The following is a 25,102-nucleotide window of genomic DNA, read 5'->3' as shown; positions in this document are numbered from 1 at the left end:
TTCCCTCCGTTAGCAGCATCAGCATCATCAGCCTGACTACACCCACTGCAGGGCAAATGCCTCTCCCATGTCTCTCCAATTAACCCTGTATTTTGTCAGTTGCCGCCACTGTATCCCCGCAAACTTCTTAATCTCATCCGCCCACCTAACTTTCTGCCGTCCCCTGCTACGTTTGCTTTCTCTTGGAATAAACTCCGTTACCCTTAAGGACCAGCGGTTATCTTGCCTTCGCATTACATGCCCTGCCCAAGCCCATTTCTTCCTTTTGATTTCAACTAAGATGTCATTAACCCGCGTTTGTTCCCTCACCCACTCCGCCCTCTTCCGATCTCTTAACGTTACACCTATCATTTTCCTTTCCACAGCTCGCTGCGTTGTTCTTAACTTAAGCCGAACCCTCTTTGTTAGCCTCCACGTTTCTGCCCCATAGGTGAGTACTAGTAGGATACAGCTGTTGTATACTTTTCTCTTCAGGGATATTGGTAAGCTACTATTCATGATCTGAGAGAACCTGCCATATGCGCTCCACCCCATTCTTATTCTTCTAGTTACTTCCCTCTCATGATCCGGATCTGCGGTCACTACCTGCCCTAAGTAGACATATTCTCTTACAATTTCCAGCACCTCGCTACCAATTGCGAACTGCTGTTCCCTTGCTAGGCTGTTGAACATTACTTTGGTTTTCTGCATGTTAATTCTTAGCCCCACCGTTCTGCTCTGCCTGTCTAACTGATTGATCATGCTTTGCAGTTCTTGTCCTGAGTGGCGTAGCAAGGCAATGTGATCAGCGAATCGCAAATTACTCAGCTATTCTCCACTAACTCATATCCCCAACTGTTCCCATTCCAGTCCCCGGAATACCTCCTGTAAGCAGGTAGTGAAGAGCATTGGCGAGATCGTGTCTCCCTGCCTGACACCTTTCCGTATTGGAATTTTATTGCTGAGTTTGTGGAGAACTATAGTAGCTGTGCAATCGTTATAAATATCTTCCAATATTTTGACATAATACTCTTCCACACCCTGATTCCGCAATGCCTGCATGACAGCTGAGGTTTCCACTGACTCAAATGCTTTCTCGTAATCAATGCAAGCTATATATAGGGGTTGGTTATATTCTGCGCATTTCTCTATCACCTGATTGATAGTGTGAATGTGGTCTATTGTCGAGTATACTTTACGAAAGCCTGCCTGATCATTTGGTTGACTAAAGTCCAAGGTTGTCCTGACTCTATTAGCGATTACCTCAGTAACTACTTTGTAGCCAACAGACAGTAAGCTGATCGGCCTGTAATTTTTCAAGTCATTGACGTCTCATTCCTTATGCATTAAGATAATGTTAGCGTTTTTACAAGCTTCTGGTACACTCGAGGTCACAAGGCATTGCGTATACAGGGTGGCTAGTTTTTGTAGCACAATCTCTGCTCCGTCCTTCAACAAATCTGCTGTTACCTGATCCTCACCAGCTGCTCTCCCTCTTTGCATTGCTCCTAAGGCTTTCTTTACTTCCTCCTTCGTTACTGGCGGGATGTCCCATTGCTGTGCTCGACTGCCTCCCTCAGTAACGTGATGATTACATTCGCTACTGTATAGATTTGTGTAGAACTCTTCGGCTAATTCAACTATTTTATCCATATTGCTGATGACATTGCCCTGTTTGTCTTTTAGCGCATGCATCTGGTTTTTACCTATGCCCAGTTTTCTCCTCACTGATTTTAGGCTACCTCCGTTTCTTAGAGCATGCTCGATTTTCTCCATGTTAAACTTTCTTATGTCGGCTACCTTGCGCTTATTTATTAACTTCGATAGCTCTTCTAGTTCTATCATGTCTGTAGCAGCAGTAGCAGCAGGAGCACGGAAAACGCGGCCGTCACGCATGCCAGCTAAAGATTTGGCCGGCTGTACATGACCAACTTTAAAAAGCAAGGGACATATTTTGTAATGAAATTGCAGGCATCAGTCTATTTAAGCATTTAAACGCAAAAGAGACTATCGCTCAAGGCTGCGTGTGTGCTGTTTTCCAAGCGCTGCCCAGAGGGTGGCCGTGCAACGTTACTCACCTGCTGCCTGATACACGTAGCCGCTGCCGTCAGGATTGAAAAAAAAAACACTGACTTCTTTTCTTCATCGTCGCTGAGGTGGGGCTGCATCATCGTCGTCGGCCCTGCTACGCATTCGGCACATACGCCAGCGGCCATCGCTGCACTCGTACTGTATTCGCCGCGAGGCAGTTGAAAGATTCTGTGCTCACGCTGAACCATGGCAAAAGAAATAGCTAGGTGCAGGAGGCTTGCGCCCAACTGAAAGAATCGAAGGCGCTCTCTGAACTAGTGCAGCCAAATCAAGTAAACCTGCCCGACGGCCGTGTATCTATGTAACTTCTGCGGAGACAGGTAGTGAGTACACTCGTGAAAAGGCGAAGAAAAAAACACAACTGCCATTAGGCAACTGTGACGCAGTAAATCCTAGAATCCGTGCTTCGTTTATGTAGTGTTTGTCGATTCTTCGCTTTTCGGTGCAGAATGGGAAGATTTTAAGCAATATTCCGCTCGTCCATTGCAAACGACACGTTTTCTTCGGCAGGAAACCGTGCGTAAACTTGGAAGGAAACCACCGCCGCGATTCTTTCCGGCGGGTCCGCCGGCTGGCGACCCACGCTAGCGAAGTGACGGTGCCGGCATGTGTAGGTCGATCTGCGGCGTAAGGTGCGCAGCTGGCGTAACCATTAAACGCTAAGAACAAGCAACAGAGATGTAGCTTTATTCATGCAATGTCATTAGAACCCAAATTGCATCGAATTTTACCCGGCGGTCCCTGAAGGCTCTGAGAAAGCGGGAGCAGAAAAAAGAACTTTAAATAATAATAATAATAATAATAATAATAATAATAATAATAATAATAATAATAATAATAATAATAATAATAATAATAATAATAATAATAATAATAATAATATCTTTTCTTGCACATAGTATATACAGAATAAAGAAACGGGCCTGTCAAAGCATCTAGTGGCTTGAGGGACTGGGCCCGGCAAAGTCGGCAGGCGGACGTGCAATACAAACATGAAATATGACCATAATATTAACGCAACATATCAAAACAATAACACGAAATGAGTAGTGACCAAGGTGTAATAGTTCAGGAAAGTGACATCAACAAGAGATAAAAATAAACTGCAAGAGCCTACGTTAACACAATAGTAATTTAACACTTCGTGCCTGATCATGAAAATTTAGACAAATAGGAACCGTGTTACAATGACTGAACCATGATTTTTAATGCTTTTTTTTGATGTTGCGGAAAGCACCTGCTCTGGCAAATCATTAAAAATTTAGGGAACGTAAACACAGCGCCTGGCTTCCCCATACCTTGTTGAGGAACGCGGTACCTTAAAACGAATGGTACTACGTAGGCTTCGGGAAGCTACATGACGCACTTTGAAATTGATGTCCCAGAAATGTCGTCCACTACAGCAAGGTGAATTTAAATAGGTCGCGAAGCCGGAGCCTGAATGCGGTCCAGAACCAAGTGCTAGCGACATCAAATTAGTGGTGGAACTAAAGCGAACCAAGTTATTGTTTTGTGTATGTTATTCTGGAGATTAGTAATGGCCGTGTTGTAAGAAAAATGTTTGGAAAGCAGAGCAGTGTCGTCGGCGTATTGAAATGTTATACCTTTGGAAATTACTTCGGATAAGTCATTAACAAACAGATTGAACAGAAGGTGTGATAATATGGAGCCCTGCGGAACTCCGGCCTTTAATGGAAGTTTACTACTTACATTTGTCATCCCGTCTAACACAACAACTTGTGATCGACCGGAAAGATAATTCTTGAGCACATCGTAAAACGGACCTCTGAAACCCATGGAGTACAGTTTTTCTAATAAAATGCCGTGATGAACTGTTTCAAAAGCTTTTGAAATGTCTAAAAATAAAGCAACACTGAACAAATTTTGATCGAAAGCTGAGAAAAGTTCATCTGAGAACTCTTCCAGAAGAGCTACAGTACCACGACCGGGAACGAACCCAAACTGACGGGTTGACAAAATAGAAAATTTTTCAACAAAGGATGACATGGATCTCAAAAGAAATTTTTCGATTATGTGGGAAAGTATAGGCAAGATCGACATGGGTCGATAGTTTTTCATGTCGTCTTTATGTCCTCCTTTAAATAGCGGCTTAACTATAGCAGTTTGGAAAAAACGCAGTGTGTAGAAAACCGTTCAGCATGTAAATCAGGACACCAGAAAATGCCTAGAAATTCCTTTGGAGAAAATCTGCTGACAAGCCGTCAATACTAGGAGGTTTATTTCGCTTGAAGCTAAAGATTATATCATGTAGTTCTTGTTTCGCAATGCTGGCTAGAAAAGCGGACGCAGAGTTTGATTCTTTCAGCGTGCATTGGTATGTCCGACTGGAAGATGCTTTCTCTGAGGACAGTGAAAAAAAAAACGATTAAAGCTATTAGCGACTTCGATGCAATCTCCCGGAAATAAAGAAAGCGAGGAGGTACTTGCGGAATTTTTGCCACGAAGATGGTTTATCAGTGACCACGTTTTAGCGGCATTCCGTGACGACTGGCGAAATTTTTGAAAAAAGTACTGGCGCTTCGTGGACCTTAGTGGAGCGACCACCCTGTTTCTTACGGCTTTATATTCCAGTCGTAAGGCTTGATTTTTTGGTACACGTTTGCATCGTCTCCAAAGTATGTCTCTGTATGAAATGGCACGCATTACGTCAGCGGTCAACCAGTTATAATCTCTTCGGCGCTTTTTTATTACGACACGTTTAGAATTGCCCTCAAATTTTCTTATTTGGTCGCAGAAGATACTATAGACATTCTCTGGCGAATTAGACTCAGTTATGGCTAACGAATTAAAACTGCTGATCAAGCTATATAAGACTTTATGGTCATCTATAGTGATATAGATGATGTTTTTTGGAACAGCGCTTCGTGAAGCATTTGATAAAGGAAAAAAAGAAGACGAACGACAAGCAACCAGATAGTGATCCGCGAAGCGCTGTAAAATAACACAGGAGGCAAAGGAATAGTTAGGAGCACGGAAGACAATGTGGTCTATACATGAACTAGTTAGACGACCGTTCACCATTTCCTCACGAGTGGGAACTGTTGTCGTACTTATTAAACCACAAGAGTACAGGAGAGACAAGTAATCGGAAACGGTGCCCATTGCAGGGCACAATGTATTTATGTTTAAGTCGCCCACCAAACATATCTCTTCCACGGAATTCAAGAGGTTCAATATTTTCTCGAGCTCTAACAAAAATCGAGTGATACTAGAGCACGGCGGCCGATATAAAGCTAACAAATTTACACACCGGGCACCACAAGTTATCTTCAGCGCTAAACATTCCGCATGCGCAAAGTTCACGTCCATTGATGAAACATCAAATTTATCACTTACGAATATGGCGATTCCACCGCCTCGACGGTGAGGCCTTGTCACAAAACGACTCTGATAGCCTGGCACTCAAAATGTGCGCAAGCAAGCATCTGAAGTATTGGTTTCTGTCAGCACGAATACATCAATGAAACCTATTCCTGACGTAGCGACAAGCTTGAATTCTTCCTAGTATTTGCGAAGGCTCCTGATATTGGTATTTACAGCAGTGAAATCATTGTCAACGCTCACACGAAAAGTGTCCTTGAACGACTGAAAGTGTGGAAGCTGGTAGCACGTGTTAGCCATGATAGCTACACAATGTTATCCAAGTCTGATTGTCTGATTATTCGAAGAAGGGACGATCCTTCATTCTTTCTCACAAAAATTTTGCCACGCTTCACCCAAGCAAACTTGTACTCCATTTGCTTTGCTCTTGTCCTAACACGCCAGAATAAGTCACGGTTTATTCTTGTCAGGTTTTCGTTCAAATATATCTTTTCAAGCGAACCAGCTTCGGAACGTTGTTGAAGCTTTCCACGGGCATCGAACAAATTGTTTCAGGCAGCAATAGAAGTGAAGCGCACAAGGACCCTCGGAATGGAGTCACGTTTTCCCAGAAGACGATGAATCGCCTCAACCTCCGACAGGGAAAATTTCTGAAGGTTTAGTTTTTCAGCGATATCATTTAGAACTTCCTTCAGATTTTCGTTCTCTTTTTCCGGCAGAACATGGATTTCTAAGTTCATGTTGCGGCTGTATTGCTCGCTCTCATTAAGGTCAACCTGTAGCCGCTCTAGCTGTTCGGCTTGTGCCTGAACTGTTGCTCGGAGGGCGGTTATCTCAGCATCTCTAGACGTGGCTTGTTCCTTGGCGGTCTTCATTTCGTCAAGAATGGAATCATATTGTTTTGCTAGAAAAGTCACCGCGTCCTCCAGTTCATGAACTGACTGGGTTAAGCTGACAACTTCGGCTTTCAGGAGGAGCAATGAGTCAACCTTTTTGTTAAGCTCCGGTTGACATTCTAGACTCTTCTTTACCTCGAGCAGTTCCAAAAACAAAGCTGAATCCATGCCTGCACCTTCATCAGCATCGGATGCATCCACCTGAGAGTCGGAACCACCAGCGCGTTTTTTTGCTGCTCTGCATGTTTTACACACCCACATGTCCCTTTTGGTTGGGCCCATTGTATTGAAGGTACTGGGTGCAATTCCGGAGCATGACTGACCTAAGTGGTACGATAGCGTACAATTAGCACAGGTCATGAACTTGCCATCATCGTGCACTGCTTTGTGGCAAGCAATGCATTCAATTGTATCATTAGACATTGTAACATGTAGAGAGCGTACACAGAGTGCAGTCAGCAGCAACTTCAAATTAAGAATGCAGGCAAAGGAAACGATACGCTACCTGTTGAAATACAATGTGTCAGCTTTGGGCAACGTAATCGCCGCCGACTGCAGAGGATCCCACGTTGTGCGTTGCTTTAAGTAGTTTTCAGATGACTTCAGGTTTTCAGACCAAGTTGCTGTTTGCCGCCAGAAGCGGCAGGACGACTAGCTGCGACGCAACGTTTTCTGCGACGAGGGTGATAGTGGCATCCAGGTTATCACGGGAACCGCATCCAGGGCACCGCCTGTTGGAATACAATGTGTCAGCTTTGGGCAACGTAATCGCCACCGACTGCAGAGGATTCCACGTTGTCCGTTGCTTTAAGTAGTTTTCAGATGACTTCAGGTTTTCAGACCAAGTTGCTGTTTGCCGCCAGAAGCGGCAGGACGACTAGCTGCGACGCAACGTTTTCTGCGACGAGGGTGATAGTGGCATCCGGGTTATCACGGGAACCGCATCCAGGGCACCGCCTGTTGGAATACAATGTGTCAGCTTTGGGCAACGTAATCGCCGCCGACTGCAGAGGATCCCACGTTGTCCGTTGCTTTAAGTAGTTTTCAGATGACTTCAGGTTTTCAGACCAAGTTGCTGTTTGCCGCCAGAAGCGGCAGGACGACTAGCTGCGACGCAACGTTTTCTGCGACGAGGGTGATAGTGGCATCCAGGTTATCACGGGAACCGCATCCAGGGCACCGCCTGTTGGAATACAATGTGTCAGCTTTGGGCAACGTAATCGCCGCCGACTGCAGAGGATTCCACGTTGTCCGTTGCTTTAAGTAGTTTTCAGATGACTTCAGGTTTTCAGACCAAGTTGCTGTTTGCCGCCAGAAGCGGCAGGACGACTAGCTGCGACGCAACGTTTTCTGCGACGAGGGTGATAGTGGCATCCGGGTTATCACGGGAACCGCATCCAGGGCACCGCCTGTTGGAATACAATGTGTCAGCTTTGGGCAACGTAATCGCCACCGACTGCAGAGGATTCCACGTTGTCCGTTGCTTTAAGTAGTTTTCAGATGACTTCAGGTTTTCAGACCAAGTTGCTGTTTGCCGCCAGAAGCGGCAGGACGACTAGCTGCGACGCAACGTTTTCTGCGACGAGGGTGATAGTGGCATCCGGGTTATCACGGGAACCGCATCCAGGGCACCGCCTGTTGGAATACAATGTGTCAGCTTTGGGCAACGTAATCGCCGCCGACGGCAGAGGATCCCACGTTGTCCGTTGCTTTAAGTAGTTTTCAGATGACTTCAGGTTTTCAGACCAAGTTGCTGTTTGCCGCCAGAAGCGGCAGGACGACTAGCTGCGACGCAACGTTTTCTGCGACGAGGGTGATAGTGGCATCCCGGTTATCACGGGAACCGCATCCAGGGCACCGCTTGTTGAAATACAATGTGTCAGCTTTGGGCAACGTAATCGCCGCCGACGGCAGAGGATCCCACGTTGTCCGTTGCTTTAAGTAGTTTTCAGATGACTTCAGGTTTTCAGACCAAGTTGCTGTTTGCCGCCAGAAGCGGCAGGACGACTAGCTGCGACGCAACGTTTTCTGCGACGAGGGTGATAGTGGCATCCCGGTTATCACGGGAACCGCATCCAGGGCACCGCTTGTTGAAATACAATTTGTCAGCTTTGGGCAACGTAATCGCCGCCGACTGCCCGCCCGACCTGCCCGACCGCCGAATATAATAATAATAATAATAATAATAATAATAATAATAATAATAATAATAATAATAATAATAATAATAATAATAATAATAATAATAATAATAATAATAGTTTATTTTTCCTCTTTTACAAGGAAAGGAGCAGCCGCAAAAAAGCTGCTTCAGAGAGCAGCTTGACGGGGCGACTTCCCCCTTACTGACGGCATTTGGCAGCGCAGGATAAATCAACTGATTGATTTTTTTACATCAATAAATAAAAAATGAATGAAACTTGAGTTAAAAAGCACAAAAGGAATCAAAGTACATCATGTACAAAGCACTAAATGAAGACATAGACAAACTGTTCATAAAAACGTTTGACGGAACTGTTGCACGGAAACAACTGTAAAATCTTTCCGACTATTGCGTGAGTGCTGATTGAGTAAAACAGGAAGCCTGTAGTGAAGCATCTGCTTGCCATAGTTTGTGCGACAGCCAGTGATATGCCAACGTTCTGGATTTCGGACGTTATGTGTTTTGATGTTTTAAGGCGGAAGCCTTTAATGCCTCATCGTTGTAAGCAGGAGTTGTCGACAGAAAATGTCACGCTTTTCAATTGGTCGAAATGCTCGTGACGTCACAGTGCGCGAATTTCAAATGGGGCCAATTGTACTTTGGCTAGTAACCATGCAACCAATCAAAGGGATCGTATAGTGATGCTCCAACTAAGTTGGACGGAGTTTAGTTAATTGCTTAATTAATCAATTAGCCTAATTAAGATAGAGGAGAATGAAGAGGTCAGAAGAAAGAGGAAAAGAAAAGAAAGACGCGCGCCGCAGCGACAACAGCGTCCTCGGAAGGAGACGCTGCTGAAAAAAAGCACGAAGCCGCGTTCGCTCCACCACCACGCACTTCCCCACTCAGTTCGACGTCGCTCGTTTCATATACGTTGTGTCGAACATCCTAGACAGTTCCAACAATTGACAGGTGAATGACAGAACACGATGGATAGAAATACAATAGTATAAATATGAAATAGCCTAATTAACCTTTCTAGTTAGACCGCATAAATCAATAAAACCGAGAACGAAATTGGTCGAGTTGGGGAATCGAACCAGGGTCTCCGGAGTGCGATACGAGCACGCTAGCCACTCCGTAATGCCAGCTGAATGGTTTGGAATGAACAAAGGCGCGTCTAGCTAATACGGCGTCTTCGTTCACTCCCATCTTCCCCCTTTCCCTTACGGCGAGGTGCAGGTGTCCACCCAGATATGCGAGAGAGATACATTTTCTTTCCTCAAAAAATAAATTTACCGTCCAGCAAGGCGTACAGCCGAATTGGCGATGTCGTTCTGTGGACTCCCTGGCAGCGTTGCAAGACGCTATCGCGTTCCACTCATACAGGCGAAGCTTAACTTGTTAACCACACATCAGTAACACACGCAGACAGCCAATGGACGCGTCATTCGCTGGCAGCACTTCAATCATCATTCACAACCACATTCGTGACAGAATGCTGTACTCAGGCTTTCGCCTTGCACCACTTTAGTCGCCAAAGTGACTCCTAATTTTGTTGAAATATTTTTGAAGTAATGACATAACATAAAGTAAATTGCCAAACGACTCGTTTTCTTCATCGTATGCTTAATATGCTGTAGTTTATGCAATTTTTTTAGGTTTTAGCATCCGGAAGTTGAACGTTGGGGCTACGGATAATTTTTTACATTTCGCGTCCTTCAAAATGGAGCCTCCATGACCGGGATTAGGCACCACGAGGTTGGGATCTGCAGCGAGACACCAGAGTTGTATGCTCACGAGAACATATCAGACATTTAAGAATATAATTGAAATAACTAAGCCTTTGTAATTTTGGTCGAAAGGCAGAGCGATATTTTTGGCATCAACAGTATCTAGTTATTCACTACCGGTTTTGGTTGCCGTCTCATCCGATGGCAAGCTGCCGAGCTAAACCAACTCTTCGTTTCCATGTATCAAGACAGGAGCGTCGACGCCAAAAATAAATCCTCAGGGTTAGAAATGCAGCCTCGGACGCTGGGCCAATCGCCTGCTTATTGGGTACGCTGCGGTCGCAGAAGCACAAACAAACAGTGCAGCCCGACTAACATGCGTCAAGGGCGTTTAAATGGCCCATGCATTGCAAATAAAACTGAACAATATTTACTTTATAATTTACTTTTTAAGTATAATTTACTTTATAGAAAAATCACGCATTTGTTCACGTTAGATAGCCTTCGTTACAAATTCTTAGAGCGTAAAAAAAAGAAAAATAAATTTCGCTATATTAATGGAGAACGCTTTATTCAGCCGATTATTGCCACGAAAACAGGGAGAACAAAACCGCAAGCATCGATTGCAACTGCAGATGCGCGAACTGAGTGGAGGGTGAAGGAAGGGAGGAGGGGAACTCTGTCTCCGCCATTTTGCCACTGCAGCCGCCTTTCCCAAGATAAACCCGCCCCACGTCAGAGGAAGAGCACTGTGTTCAGTGCCGAGAAACCAGTTTGGCAATCAAGCTTATTTGATGAAAATCGCGCTCTCCCTACTTTGCGTTGACACGAAGCAACTTTATAGTTTTAGGTTTCTCGCTCATTTCTATTGTCCTGAGAGTTTACCAAATAGATAAATTAGCTTGGCGTGAAAACTACCCATGGTTGCTCTCGGTAAAGGCAAACATTACTGCTTCAGTTTAGCATCCTGCGACCACGTGTAAAGCCTGAGCCCCCCCCCCCCCTTCCGTGATTTCTTCGCGTGCGGAATTTGTTTGAAAGCACTCGAAGCTCGAAAAGGGAACGAAGGAATTATGGCCGTGTCACACCAGCTAAGGCGCTGCGAGTTTGATGCTGCAGCCTGCCACTGTGACGCACCTGGACCTCGGACACCCGTTTCAGCACATTCATGATGGACTCGGTTCCCGCGACGCTGGGGTCCGGCGCGGCCACCGGCTTGGGCGGCTGCTGCGCTGGACGTTCGGCGCCTCGGCACTGACCATCTTCCGAGGTTTCCGTGGGCACCAAGTGGCGCCGCCAGCTTGCCAGGGACCTGCACAGGTGCTGTGCTTATTTACTCCATGCGACACTCGAATGCGCCAGGCGCACTGAGGGTATCTCTATACAATTTTTCCTTTTATTGATTTTATTGATTGTGCGGCTACTTCACTAAAGTTAGCAAAAGTGGCACTTATTCTGGAGCACTTTTTCCCATCTCTCGATTCAAACCCGTGACGTCAGAACCGGAAAGGTCTCCGTGATCCCTGTCGGGAACTGAGTGACAGTGCAGCCTAGCCTCAAGGATGTGCGCAAAAATTTGTTTAAAGCAGACAGTTTCCTTGCCAAAACGGTCGGTGGTGGCGGAGCCTGCTTTCAATCCATAGCTGCGTTTTCAATTCAAGAACAGACGCGGTAATCTATCGATACAGACCAAATTCAATTAGTCCTCAGCGCGCCTTCAAAGCACGGAATGCTTTTGACCCCGGAAATTTCTCTAGGATAGGCTCCCAAAAATAGATGGGCTACCACCATCGTGTTACTGGTTACCTGTGGACCACGTTTTCAGGGCTTCCACCTCGAAGACTGCCCCAGAAGACCATTCGGAATCATCCAATACGTACGCCGTCGGTGCCAGCATGGCTCTCGAGCAGCCGCGCCAACATCGCTTCGGAGAGGCACAGTTAACGCGGCGGAATCTTCCACTGCGCTTGACGAATGACTAATCCAGCCAAGCGGCTGCGCCGATACTTGCCTCAAATCCCTTCTCTCTTCTTGACACGGAAAATGTGCCTGGCAGTAACCCTTCTCAGGCAAAATTTTACACTTTTCCATCTTCGAAATTTGCCGACAAGCTCAGGATTGCGTTAGGCACCTGCCTCAAGAAGACGCCGGCTTCGTTAACAAGCAGCACGACGGAAACCTTAACTGCTTCCAAGCAGCTATTGTTTTGGTTTATTGGGGTTTAACGTCCCAAAGCGACTCAGGCTATGAGGGACGCCGTAGTGAAGGACTCCGGAAATTTCGACCACCTGGGGTTATTGCACACTACACGGGCCTCTAGAATTTCGCCTTCATCGAAATTCCGCCGCCGTGGCCGGGATCAAACCCGCTTCTTTCGGGTCAGCAGGCGAGCGCCGTAACCACTGAGCCACCGTGGCGGGGCTCCAAGCAACTATAATTGTGCGCTACGCTGATGGCATTTTCGCTTGCAGGGCTGCGCCTCGGCGCCCATGGCCCCTTTTTGAAGAGGATGATCGGCAACCGGTTCGGCGGAAGACCAAAACTAGAGCTGCCAATCCATTCAGTGTTAAAGACTTTGGGATAATTAAGCTCTCCTCGCCCAGACAACTCACCGCACACTGGATTCACGGAGCCTTTAAGCTTTGAAAAATACTTCTTGAACGAAGCACTCAGTCTGCCGTCGACAAATAGCATACGCATCCAAGGGATCATCTCTCTCTTAATTTCCTGAAAGGAAACATCTGAACAGGCTTATGAAACCATTCGCCCGGCCATATCCACGACGTCATCTAGCGTGCCAACGAGCTGACAAGCGAAAAGCTTGCTACTTGTGCAGGATAACTAATGCCAGGCCTTTGGGCAAAAACGTAGCAGTTTTCATCACGTTTGAGGGCTCCAGACTGCTCTGCAAACTACATATGTTAACCATACTCCTACTGGTAATACTTTCTCATCAATAAGCTATTTTAAGACCTGTCACAACGTACGGCACGGGAGGTCCAAAAGCCTACTAACGACGATGGCCGTTTTGCAGACGCCCTGCACATGTTTACCTCGAAATCTGCCCAGCAGACCCACTATGCCGCAACTGCGGACGTGACCACGTCGCCAAAAACCCGTAGTACCTGCCCGGCAACATGCTACCAAAACTCCGAGGAACGAAATTTTCCGCCGTTACCACGATGAAACGAGCGGCAGCAACAAGCCAAGCTTGGTCGTGGAATTCAAAGTTGAGGCAGGCTAGCCGCAAGAGCCCTGGAAGTACACAGCCGCCATCCTCGGAGGCATTGCACTTGCTCTTGGCAACAGAAAGTTAGTCATTACTTAGGACAGCAGGTGGTGAACGTAAAAAAAAGGGGCAAGATATGCGCAAATGCTCCCCCCCCCCCCCCCCAAACATGTGAGCTCTGGTAAAAAGAACTCCACTCCATCGTCACCAACACATTTTGTGCATACTGCGATGGTATCTAAGCAGGAACGCGTACACCGGGCCTATGCTCACACCCCCGAACTACACGAGGGCACAGAAGCGCATCTCGCAAGAGATCGCTCGCGCACTGTACGCTTAGATGAAGACCAGCAGTCCGTGCCGAGGTGATCAAGTGCTTGCACTCTCACGAACGCTACAGGTTTCTCCGAGGCAAGAGCTCAATGTTAGCCACACATCTGCGATCTCATGCACCTTCTAGTTTAATAATAGCGGGTACTAGAGGGCAGACTCATGATAATTTTTGCTTTCGATACTCCTGTCTGGCTCTTGGAATGGAACTGCCGGGTTGTCCATCGCATACAAGCAGGGCTTCAGAGGAGACTGTCGATCACGTTCACGTTTCCCTTGGCTATTTCGCTTCAGCACACTGGCACAGAGAGGCCTAATTTAATAGGGTACAAGCCTTACTGCACCCCTTCTGTAGAGCACCGACGTCCTGGGCCAGGACCTCGGTATGCGGCACCAGTAGCCAATGGGCAGGCGTGGGCATGCGTCTTTTTCTTTCGCGCGCGGCTATACTCCGAGCTTGACACATACGCGTGGTGCACGCAGCCGCAGCAGGTAGCAAGAGCTGTTCTTACCCAAGACGGTGGCCAACAAGCCTTGGCTTTCTCTGTTTGTGGCGTAAGGTTGGGGACGTACGAGATGTCGAGTTAATATATCTTTTTTGGCACATTTCTTCACGCTATATCCCTGTGATCGGATTATTATTGGGGGTGAATTTCACGCCATGCACACCCGCTGGGGATATCATTGGTCAGATGCTTGGGAAAAACACCTATGGCAGCACATTGTCAAATCCAAACTCACCATCGCCAAGAGCTAACGCTACCTACTCGCCTCAGCCAGCGCAGAGGCCAATAAGACCCCCTCCAGACCTAACACTAGTTTCTCATCTCAACAAAACCATGTGGACTCGGGCTGATAATGTAATATGCAGTGTTTTCTCTCCAGTCGTCGTGTCATGGGCCCCTGGAAGCACAAGCGCCACAACTACAACAAAGACATCAAACAGAGGAGCCCGTCTCATGTGGTGATTTTCGCCTGACGCGTGGTGAGCGACGTTCCCAAACGACCAGACGAGGTCCTCGGTCAGGTCAACGCTGCCAAGTCAAAACGAAAGCTACAACCAAAGCATTTAGTCAAATTTGATTCCCCGAAGACGGACTCTCGCATTTTGAGGCATATCATCGATAGGGTCGCCCAGCCCGTCGTAGGCGCGCTTACTGGTGCATTACTAAAGAGGTTGAGCAGTATACTGTGCACCTTGTTCACCGTTATTGGCAGCTGTTGTGCCACTCGTTCAAGCACATGGCACACATTTAGCGCTTTTCTTAAAGACATGCGGTCGATTTCCTCGTTCCAAGGCATGGCCCTGAAATTGAATTTCCGCTGAGCTTGCTATAAAAGCAGCGAAGGGCTTTTCGTCTTTTTTTCCGCAACCTGAAAATGTGGATGCCTGCCTGCGGACCCTCAATCAGATATATCACGTGACTACGACGTCGCTTTCACTTAGGAGCTGGAGGCAGCTTTGCACGACTCCAACCATAATAGCGCCCGGGACCGGATGGCGTACGCTGCTCAACACTTCTAAACCTTCCTAAGTCACACAAACTGGCCCTGATGAAAAATAACGATTACTGGAGCAATAGTGATCTCTGCCCCCACCCCCAACTCCGGAAGGATTCAGTGGTGATACCGATTACAAAACTTGGCAAGCAGAACCGGACGTTAGCAGATTTGAGGCCGATATCCCTAACGTCTAACGTTAATAAGGTGATCACAAAATGAACAATGGAGGGGAAACCCTCAGGTTGCTTGAGCCAACGTTTCGACAAGAGGACTTGTCTTCGTCTGGGCAAAGCGTTCATCATTGGCAGGGATTAAATAGGGCCTTCGCTCCGAGGAGGAAGGCCCCGGGTGGGGGAAGGAAAGTGGTGTGAGAGCTCGGGATGCGTGTCAGGAAGGGGACGGAGGTGAATCTTGATTCGTTAGGCTTATATCTGGGGGGTGTGTAATGAACAAAGTCTTTGAAGGGGCTGCGACGGGGGGGAGGTGCTGGTGGACCTGTAAAACTCAGATAAGAGGATTAGTCAGCGTGGCACAGGGAAATGAGAATAAGGCAAACAAAATAGGCTGGCACTGGAAGGAGAAAGAAAGGGGGGGGCATTTCTATGGAAGGACAAGGCAGGGGGGGGGGGGGGGGGGGTATGGCTCGAGTTCAGAGAAAGCCAAAAGGTGGGGGCGGAGGGGATAACAGGAATGTCATGGTTTCCGAGAACTGATAGTAGGGGATTCGGGGAAAATAAGAAAAAAAAGGGTGAACAAAGGGAGAAGGTGAGAAGGCCGGAAATGTGGTGGAAGATATGGCGTGGGATGGGTGCAAAGAGCGATAATATACTTATGCGAGGTTCTAGGAAATGGTCTGACCACGTGCAAGACATTCGTTAATTTAAAATTATGCTAACCCTGGAATGTACCTGAGAGATTCAAGGTTTCCTCTGGACATGTTAATCCCTGTTGGTTGCAGTATTTTAAATTTGTGGATTAGGAATGCTTCTCTGTATTTTCTTTCCCTAGTCGATTTGAAGCCTGACTGAAGAATGAACAATTTGAGTTCATCGAATTTCTGATGGCGTTGATTAAAATGGGTCGACACTGCCTTCTGTTCATTCCGTGTTGTGTTATCCCGGTTCCCGTTTAATCTGGCACTCATTGTTTGCCCGGTTTCTCCGATATATTGTTTCTGGCAGAAGGAGCACTGGAGCATGTAGATAATATTGGACGATGTGCAGTTAAAACTAAAACTGGTCTTTATATTGAAACTGAAATCGCTTGCCGTACTTTTAACAGTAGTGTCACTTTGTAAATGTTTGCATGTCTTGCATCTAGGCCGACAGCATGAAGTTACTGTCGGTGGTGGTTTCTTACCGAGCCTAGCATGCAGCAGAATGTCCTTCAGGTTTGTGTTGCGTCTATATGTTACCCTTGGTGCATCAGGAAATATTTTCTTGAGACGGTCGTTACCAGTTAAAATTGGGTGGTATTTCCGCAGAATATTGTTTATGTTTGGAAGCGCGTTTGAGTATTTCGTTATAAGTGCAGGAGGTCGTTGACTGTTAGCTTTTGTTTGTTTTTTAAGAACTACATCTCGTTTCAAAGTGGTTGCTTATTGGAACGCATTATTAAGGGTTGTCTGTGGATGGTTTCTGGTGATTACTGTGTTTTTTAGCGAGTGGAGGTGTTTCAGGTAGTCGTCGTCGTCGCTACATATTCTTCTAAGTCTCGTTGCCTGTCCTACGAATATACCTTGTTTGCAGTGTCTTGGATGATGGCTAGTGAAATCTAAGTATTGCTGTCGGTCAGTAGGCTTCCTGTAAAGTGTGGTTTTGAGCTTGCTATTTTCTAAATGGACAGTGGTGTCAAGGAAATTGACTTGCGTTTTCGAGGAGTTCAAGGTGAATTTAATGCTGGAGTGGCATGAATTGAAATGTGTGACGAATGCCTTCAGGGTCTGAGCCCCATGCTCCCATATCATGAAAATGTCGTCTATGTAACGCAGGTATATAAGTGGTTTTTTTAGAAATGAATTTAGAAGTTTAGATTCTAGTAGCCCCATAAAAATGTTCGCGTAGGTGGGTGCGAAGGGAGTGCCCATGCTTGTTCCAAATACTTGAAGGTAGTAAGAAGAATCGAATTCAAAGTAGTTGAGTGTTAGTACCAATTCAAGTAGCGTGAGGTACACTTCGGTTTCGTGCGGGTGAGGACTTTGAGTTAGAATTTTGGAGAGCGCGTCGATACCTTCATTTATGGGAATATTTGTGTACAAAGCGGCGACGTCAAGTGTGACAAGTATGTTATCTGCTGGGATAATGGAAGCGTCATTCAGAGACTCTATTATGCGGAGAAAGTGCGGTGTATCTTCGACAAAGGAAGGGAGGTGGGTGGGAATATCTGCAAGATAGTTGTTCATAAAAATTGATAAGTTGTCTGTGGGCGTGTTATTGTTTGAAACGGTAGGTCTGCCGGGGATATCTACGGTAAACAAGTCTTCTGCGGAAACCTTATGGATTTTGGGAAGTAGGTAAAAGCGTCCTGCCTGTTTGTTTAGCGGATTTAAGAAGTGGTAGTCGGACTGCGTGATTAGTTTCCTTGATAATAAGTTTGCCCTTGATAATAAGGTGAATGATTTATGGCTCTAAGGAGACTTGAATAGTTCTTAGACAAGTACAACGCCCTGTCCACTATGCAAGTAAGTTTTTCCTAAGGGCTCTGCGCACAAGGCATTCTTAGAAGGCTTCATAACGATGTTCCTTCATACGCTTGCAGCGCACAGCTCCGAGTGCTCATTGCGGCAGGTGTGAAAAAGGGGTTTGATTCTGTGCCCAACTCTACCATACTTCACCCGATTCAGACTGTAGGGATAGACGTGAACTTATACTGCTTCGTGAAAGCCTTTCTTGTGAACGGAACACTACTAGTGATGTTTGGGCATACTGAGGATGAGTGGTAACAATGAGAAATTGGCGTCCCCCGAGGTGCTGTCATATCTCCCGCTCTTTTTAAGAATGCTTTGTCAGGCCTACCAGCAAGTCTGACGTCGATACTTTTGCAGTGTAAGCGGACAATATAAGCTGTGGACCAACTGGGGGTCCCCTGAGGAGCAAGAATTAGCCATACAGGCAGGCCTCAGTGCCGTCCATGGCTACATTTAGTAGTGTGGCATGCAAACTCCTCTTGAAAATCTGAGTACGCGGCTGTCGTAAACGGTCTGCAGCTGCGAGCCTAGACAGAGCACAACCTCATCCTCTTTCGATCAGGAGGTTGGAAACAAGGATGAAGGAGCCAAAAGCTGGCTTCAGAGCTCAGTGGCTAGTTGCCAGCAGGCCCAACACCTTATACGCCATGCCTCTGCACGTGGATGGGGAATAAAAGAAATAGGGCTCCGTCAGATAGCTCTGACCCTCTTAACGTCGAAAATGTTATACACGTATCGTATACGTGCTCCTTAACGCAACCCAAAGCCTCCAGCTTGACCACATCCATCGCAAGGTGATGCTTCCAGTTACTGTTTTATCGCAGTACTGCCCAGTAGCGGACCTACATGCATGCAGCAAAATTAATGCCCTACAGGATGTGGCAGAGCAGCAATCGCAAGCCCAGCGCGTCCGTCTCTCCACAAAGGCGGCTGGGAGTCAGATCCTACGGGCATCAGGCTACAATGTCGATGAATTAGAGCCGCTCTCATCTCCTGCACCACCATGGGAACATCGATTTAGTAAATGGTATGCCGTTACCAAAGAGCGCCAGTTTATCTAACCCCCAAATGCTTAACATTGTCGTCTAACGCCAGGTGAAGCTGCCATGCAAACTAGCCCAGGAAGGGCGCCATCGAAATATACACAGAAGCCGCTCCGTCTGAACGTTGTGCCGCCATAGCTTATCACGATTCCGAGCCAGGCACCGCTGCAGTTCAACTGCTTCCCGAAGAATAAAGAGTCACCGATATCGCGCTCATTGCCACACGCCTTGCTATCATTCGCATAACAGACTGACAGGGTACGACTCAATGCACCAACTATGTTTACACTGACTCACGAGCAGCGTACACCTCTTGCCGCGCAGGTGAGCAGAGTATTCCATTTTAAAGGTGCACTGAAGAGGAATCTGAACTTGTCTTTTTGCCGCGGGAACTCGATCTACACGTTCCGAGCTTTCTTAGAAACTGTGAGTTTTTGCCCTGTGTGGCCGATTTCCGTAATTAACTCAAATTAACGTCCGGCTCCCGCTTTTTTTTTTAATTCTCCTTCGTACGGTGGGCGGAGTCGACCAACGCGTGGAGTGCATTTCACCCACTTCCGTGGCGGCTTGCTGCTCTGCCATCGGCGGAGTAATATGTAGTAGTCCGTAGTAGCAAAAAGTCCGCGCGTATTTTTATTTCTGCGGGCTTGTTTTGCGGCTATATTATCTGCGAATGAAACTATTTATTCATGGAAACTTAAAAAACAAAATAAAGCGAAAGCAAAGCCTCCACTGAGCTGGCTGAAAGGCACTACACGCGTTGGTCGACTCCACCCACCATACGAGGGAGAATTCAAAAAATAAAGGCGCGAGCCGGACGTTAATTCGATTTAATAAGGGAAATCGGCCACACAGGGCAATAAGTCGCAGTTTCTAAGAATGCTAGGAACGTGTAGATCGAGTTCCCGCGGCAAAAAGACAAGTTCAAAATCCTCTTCAGTGCACCTTTAAGACTTTTCGAACAGAAGTGCGCCGCCTGGGAGATGAGGACAACACCACAATTATAGTTATTCTTCTTCATACGTTCTTTCTATCTGTCGGCACGTGGAAGAAGCTTCCGAGACAAACATCGGATTACAGGTTGAAATTCATTCATTCACTTCATCATGCGAATCAAAAGTCCTCCCTTCTCATACTTACATGCTACGCGGTCAAATACCTTTCACACACAATGCCCACCAACAGGGTCTGTGGTTCAGCCCCTGGGCGGCGACTCCCGCCCTCCGACAAAGTTCCTTCTTTCCATCGGAGATGCACGCTCTGGCCACACAGGTGACACCAGCGAATAGCTGGTCCTAATCTGCGGGTTCTCCAATTCTGGGAAGAGTTTGTCTTGCAGTCGCTGCTGTCATCGCCGCCGCCGGCACCGCTGCCGTCTCCACCAAGGTCGGTCGCAAACCTACGCGCATCGCGTCCGCGCAAGGACGGCAGTGCTGGAGTCTTCACCAATTTCCAACATATGACGCAACACGGGAGTTGCACAACCTCCAAGCCACCGGCCTTCACGCATGAGATACCCCTGCCTGGAACACGGAGGCGAGGGGTTTACCGAACTGCGTGACACCAGCACTAATCCCTTTAGACTCCGGCGACGACCTGCCACTGTGCACATGTCACCACCACGTTCAGATGGCTTGTCACTGCCCCCGAACACTGCTCCTGCTGCTTCGCTCGCACGAGCGCGTATCGCCGTCACGTCTCCTGTTCAACGGCCGGGGACACATGTGCGAAGAGCGAGTGCGATTCACTGCGGCGCGCCGTTGCGAACGGCGTCGCAACGTCCGATCGCAGCTCGTCGCCTGCGTCCAACCTGCTAAATGTCAACGACGGGCCGCTCGCGGCAAACGAAACGAAAGCGGCAGCCAATGCGAGCGCGGAGAGCGGCAGCGTCATGATGACGTACAGCGCGCTCCTCAGGGCGTTCGGGGCCGAGCCACGCCGGGCCGGAATGCCAGTCTTGATGCCGGCCGCCGGCGACTTAAAAACCCGCTAGTATTGTTTGTTCTTGTCCATAGCAAGCCGTGGAATACATGCATGCCAAAAATGCATCAATTCTGACGATCGTTAGCCAATACCTAGTTGCTGGTAAAAGTGATGACTGCGATACAAGTAAATTTCATCCCACAGCCTCTTTGGTGGTGCTGCTACTTGGTGCGGTTCGCCTGCCGTCTGCTAGCTCCGTTGCTGAAGGCATCGTGGAAATCGAACATATATTTTATTATGGGACGAGTTCGCAGTAAAGCGATGGGAATAGTAGGCCTTTTATTATAGCCCATCATAGCGCCGTCAGCTGCGGCTTCGACACAAAACTACGTAGGCGTAGCGACGACTAGGACAGCCTGGGACCAACACTGGGACCAAGAGTTCGTCGCGCGGCGTTGCCGCAGGCGGTGTCGTTGCCGAAATATCCACTTTTGCACAGGCATATTGTCGTTGCTTCTTGGTGGAGCAGCGCAAAGGACGGGACACAAGAAACAAGGAAGGACGTACCGTCTTTTTTGCGCTGCTCCACCAAGATGCAACAGTACCAACTAGCCCAGCAACTTGCTCTTCTGATATTGCCGTTGCTCGAATCTAAGAAGCATCCTCTCTAGTATCATGGCTGTTTTGTATTATCTTGCGCGAACAGGAAGTACGCCGAGCATGCCAGCCGGCCGGCCGGCCGGCCGGCCGGCCAACCTGGATCCCGTCTGCCGGCGTCATAAAAACGAGCTAAAGTGTGTTCTTGACGTAAATAATAAACCCTGGGATAAGAAATGCGAAAAATGGGTCATTTTTGAGGATCACTGACCAATACTGAGCTGCTGGCAAAGGTAACGAATGTGATACGAGCAAACTTCTTGCCACAACCGCCTCGCAGCTGCCGCTGGCCCGACGTTGGGGTCCGGCTCGCTTCGGTTGTGAAGGCGTCGCGGAAAGTGACCATACTATTATTTTATTGTGAGATGATCGTGTTCGCAGTAAAGCGATGTGTAGAGTAAGCATTTTATTATAGCTCAGGCGACTTCCGAAGCGCCGGCCGCGGCGGGTTCGATGCGAAAGAGGTCATAGGCCCAGCGACGTCCACGGCAGCCAGGCAGCAGCAGAGCTCGTCGCCCGGAGCGCCCGCGAGCGGTGCCGTTGCGGAAAACTCGCAACATAATCCGGCATGCTTTGTCGCTGCTCGAGCAGTCTATCTGATAACCTGGTGATCTTGTATTTTCTTGTGATATTTGTACACCATCCCAAGCAGCGCTCAGGCACTGCTGCACGGCGGCGAAGTGCGACACCGGTTGTGGGCGTAGCTTGGGTAGAGCGGCGCAGCGATGCTCACCGCTCCGTGTGTCCCTGCTTGCAGTGGGGCGGCAGTTCGCAAGCGACGATCGGTGCGGCGCGTTGGCCAAGTTTTTAAGGAGACGCCGTTCAGAAATCCGGCGCTGAATCCTGACGACGACAGCTCGCACGCTTCCATCTTTCGGCAGGCAGTGCCGAAGGGCAACATCTTGCCGAAACCTGGCTTTGCAGCCAACTACACAGCACGGCCGATCCATTTTGATTGCGCATGCGACGGAGGTCACGACAGAAATCAGTAGTGCGGTGACTTCAGACCGCACCTGGATTCTCGATTCGATTCGATGGCGGCGCCGGCGGAGTGACACAGCGGTACTAGCAGACGAGAACATTGTAAACCGGAAGTGCAGTGCTAATTTCTGACACCCAACGCACAATAACCGCGTAAACATGCATATAAACGACAACTCTCCTTGCTGAAATGCGAACAGTTTCCGAAAAGAGTAAGAATGTGAAGTATCTAGAGCTTTTAGTTTGTTAAATGCGTGATTTCACTTTTGCACGGCGAACCAATGATGGCCCTGCGCTAGTAACGTAACGAGTGCTAGAATGACGTAATGAGTGCGGTTTCGGGCCGAAGTTCCCCGCCGCTGGTGCCGCGAGGCTCGGGAGCGGTAGTTTTTGAAAATGTATTCTAAATTATCGGCTCGCTTTTGATGTATTGTGCGCGGCATGATCGTTGCTCTACATAATGCAAGTATTTTTTTGCCAACCTTAGACACCCCTTTTTGGGACCCTTTAAGTGAAGACGACTATGGCAGGAATACACAAAAGGGGGGGGGGGGGGGGGGTAGAGTCACAACAGTACGTAAGGACCGTAAAGGGTCAGTCTACTCACCGAGATGAGAGTTTAAATAATGGCATATTCTGGTAGTTGGCACCCTATAACATCAATAACGAGGGAACTGCTCCCGGTTTAGGCAGGAATTTATATTTTATTTCGGAGTTAAAAGTTGCGTAAAAATGCATGGTGGCGACCCCAAACGTTCATTTTGTTCAAGCAGGTGATAGTCTTTTTTTGTAGAAGCATAAGTGAATATACTACGTACCGTTTGTATACCCCAATGTCAGAGAAACGTACGTTTTGTTCTAGTAAACTGTAGAAGGCGTACCGCTCGCTTTAAACCACATCAATATTTATATTACAGAGAGGGTGCGGTAGATGGTCCTTGGCGATCACAAAATGAACAAGGGAGGGGAAAACCTCAGGTTGCTTGAGCCAACGTTTCGACATGAGGACTTGTCTTCGTTATACGTACGCTAAACGCAGGCACATTCCCACTTTTAGTTCAGCGTATGCTAGCAGAGACGCAAATATAAATGATGATGATGATGATGATGATGATGATGATTATGATGTAGCCTTCCCTTTGTAACGGGCGGGCGCCTACCTCAGCCTATAGTGGCGCCATCTGGTTGTCTGGACGGGAACCATTGCTGTAAACAAACCGACTCTCCACTTAACCCTAAAAGCGGCAGAATCGTCACTCTAATTATTAAAATAAAGCCAATTTATCCCTTATACGTTTTTTTATAGGCGAAATGAGACGAAGCGAAAGACCGGAGCCCCATTTATGGCCTGTGAACGCACTGAAAAATGCAGCAACAACGAGAATTCAGTCCGAAGCGAGAGGTCCGGCTTCGACGGGCGCCGCCATGTTTGTCGCCGCGCAGCGAAAATCCAGATGGTTGCCGGATGAGACTACCATCTCACACAGATGTGTTCAAACATCGATAAATTCTATTTTAAAATGTTCTATCGCACTTCTTGGCACCACACCTGGCTAAACGGTAATTTGAGTGGAGAGCTATCGGTTGCGGCAAAGAAAATATGGCCGATAAAATTCAGTAGACTGACCCTTTAAGTGCCCAGCGTAACTAGTGCTACCGCCCGATAATCTGCAGTTAGCCATGCTAAACTACCTGCTATTTTTTTTTTTTTTGCAGAGCTGACTTCGTGACCGCCCAGCCTCGAGGAAGAGGTCACCGGTCTTTCTCCCCAAGTGCTATATCTGACTTCTGCCGCAAGGTTTAAGCGTAGAAAATACAGAAATAAATAGTAATAAAAAATTCCCCTGTCTACCGGCCCACGCGAAGCGGCTGGTCAGGCACGCTGGACGCGCAGTCCCGTAACTCCAGTAGCGTTACTTCCACAGGGCGACAACGGGCCATGCCGTCGGTGGTTTTCACAAGCCGTGGCATGTTTTTCACACGAGGTAAAAATGCGCAAAACAACCCATACAAGACAGGACACGGGACAACTTGAAGGAATGCACTAACTACCCCAACAACGTATACGCATCAGCAATTTGGTCTCCTAACCAGACTTACTTAATACCATTGAATCCACCCACTATCGGGCGGCACGCTTTATTCAGATTATGATTTTCACCACAGCATTACCGCTATCAAGTCATCCATCGCCATCAGCCCACTAGCCGTTAGATTCAATGTTTCTCGCTTATGTTTATTGCTCAAATTATTCCACAACTTTCTTAACTTACTCGAGTCCCTTCTAGTCCCTCCTGTGCGCACGTCATCTCGTTTATTCAACTCCATAAGCATCCAACGTTTACACGCATCAACTAATGCCTTTAACAAAGCTTTTTTGCCAGCTGCTATTCAAGACTAGAATCAGCTTCCAGACTCTGTTGTCATTGAATGCGGTCAGTTAGGTTTAAAGAACGTTTGATGTCTTACCTTGCTGTATAAATTGTTTCATTTTCCCTTTCGTAACATTATTTCTATTTATGCTTTTGTCGTCTGTGTGTTTTTTTGATTGATTCTTTTTTTCTTT

General features: G+C 47.5%; 1 protein-coding gene across 1 annotated transcript in view; it reads right to left on the bottom strand.

Moving 5' to 3' along the window:
• The window catches only part of LOC149349397 (uncharacterized), a 68,210-nt gene that overhangs the window by 38,638 nt on the left and 4,470 nt on the right, over positions 1 to 25,102 (bottom strand). Inside the window, exon 2 of the mRNA XM_089576772.1 lies at positions 11,322 to 11,496. Within this exon, the coding sequence (XP_089432898.1) occupies positions 11,322 to 11,496 (175 nt within the window). The remainder of the gene's footprint in view (positions 1 to 11,321; positions 11,497 to 25,102) is intronic.

Source organism: Amblyomma mixtum, chromosome 3 (genome assembly GCF_055824585.1).
Source record: "Amblyomma mixtum isolate Tamu chromosome 3, ASM5582458v1, whole genome shotgun sequence".
Lineage (NCBI taxonomy): Eukaryota > Metazoa > Arthropoda > Arachnida > Ixodida > Ixodidae > Amblyomma > Amblyomma mixtum.
The sequence above is the reverse complement of the archived record's forward strand: the minus strand, read 5'-3'. Positions and strand labels throughout refer to the sequence as shown.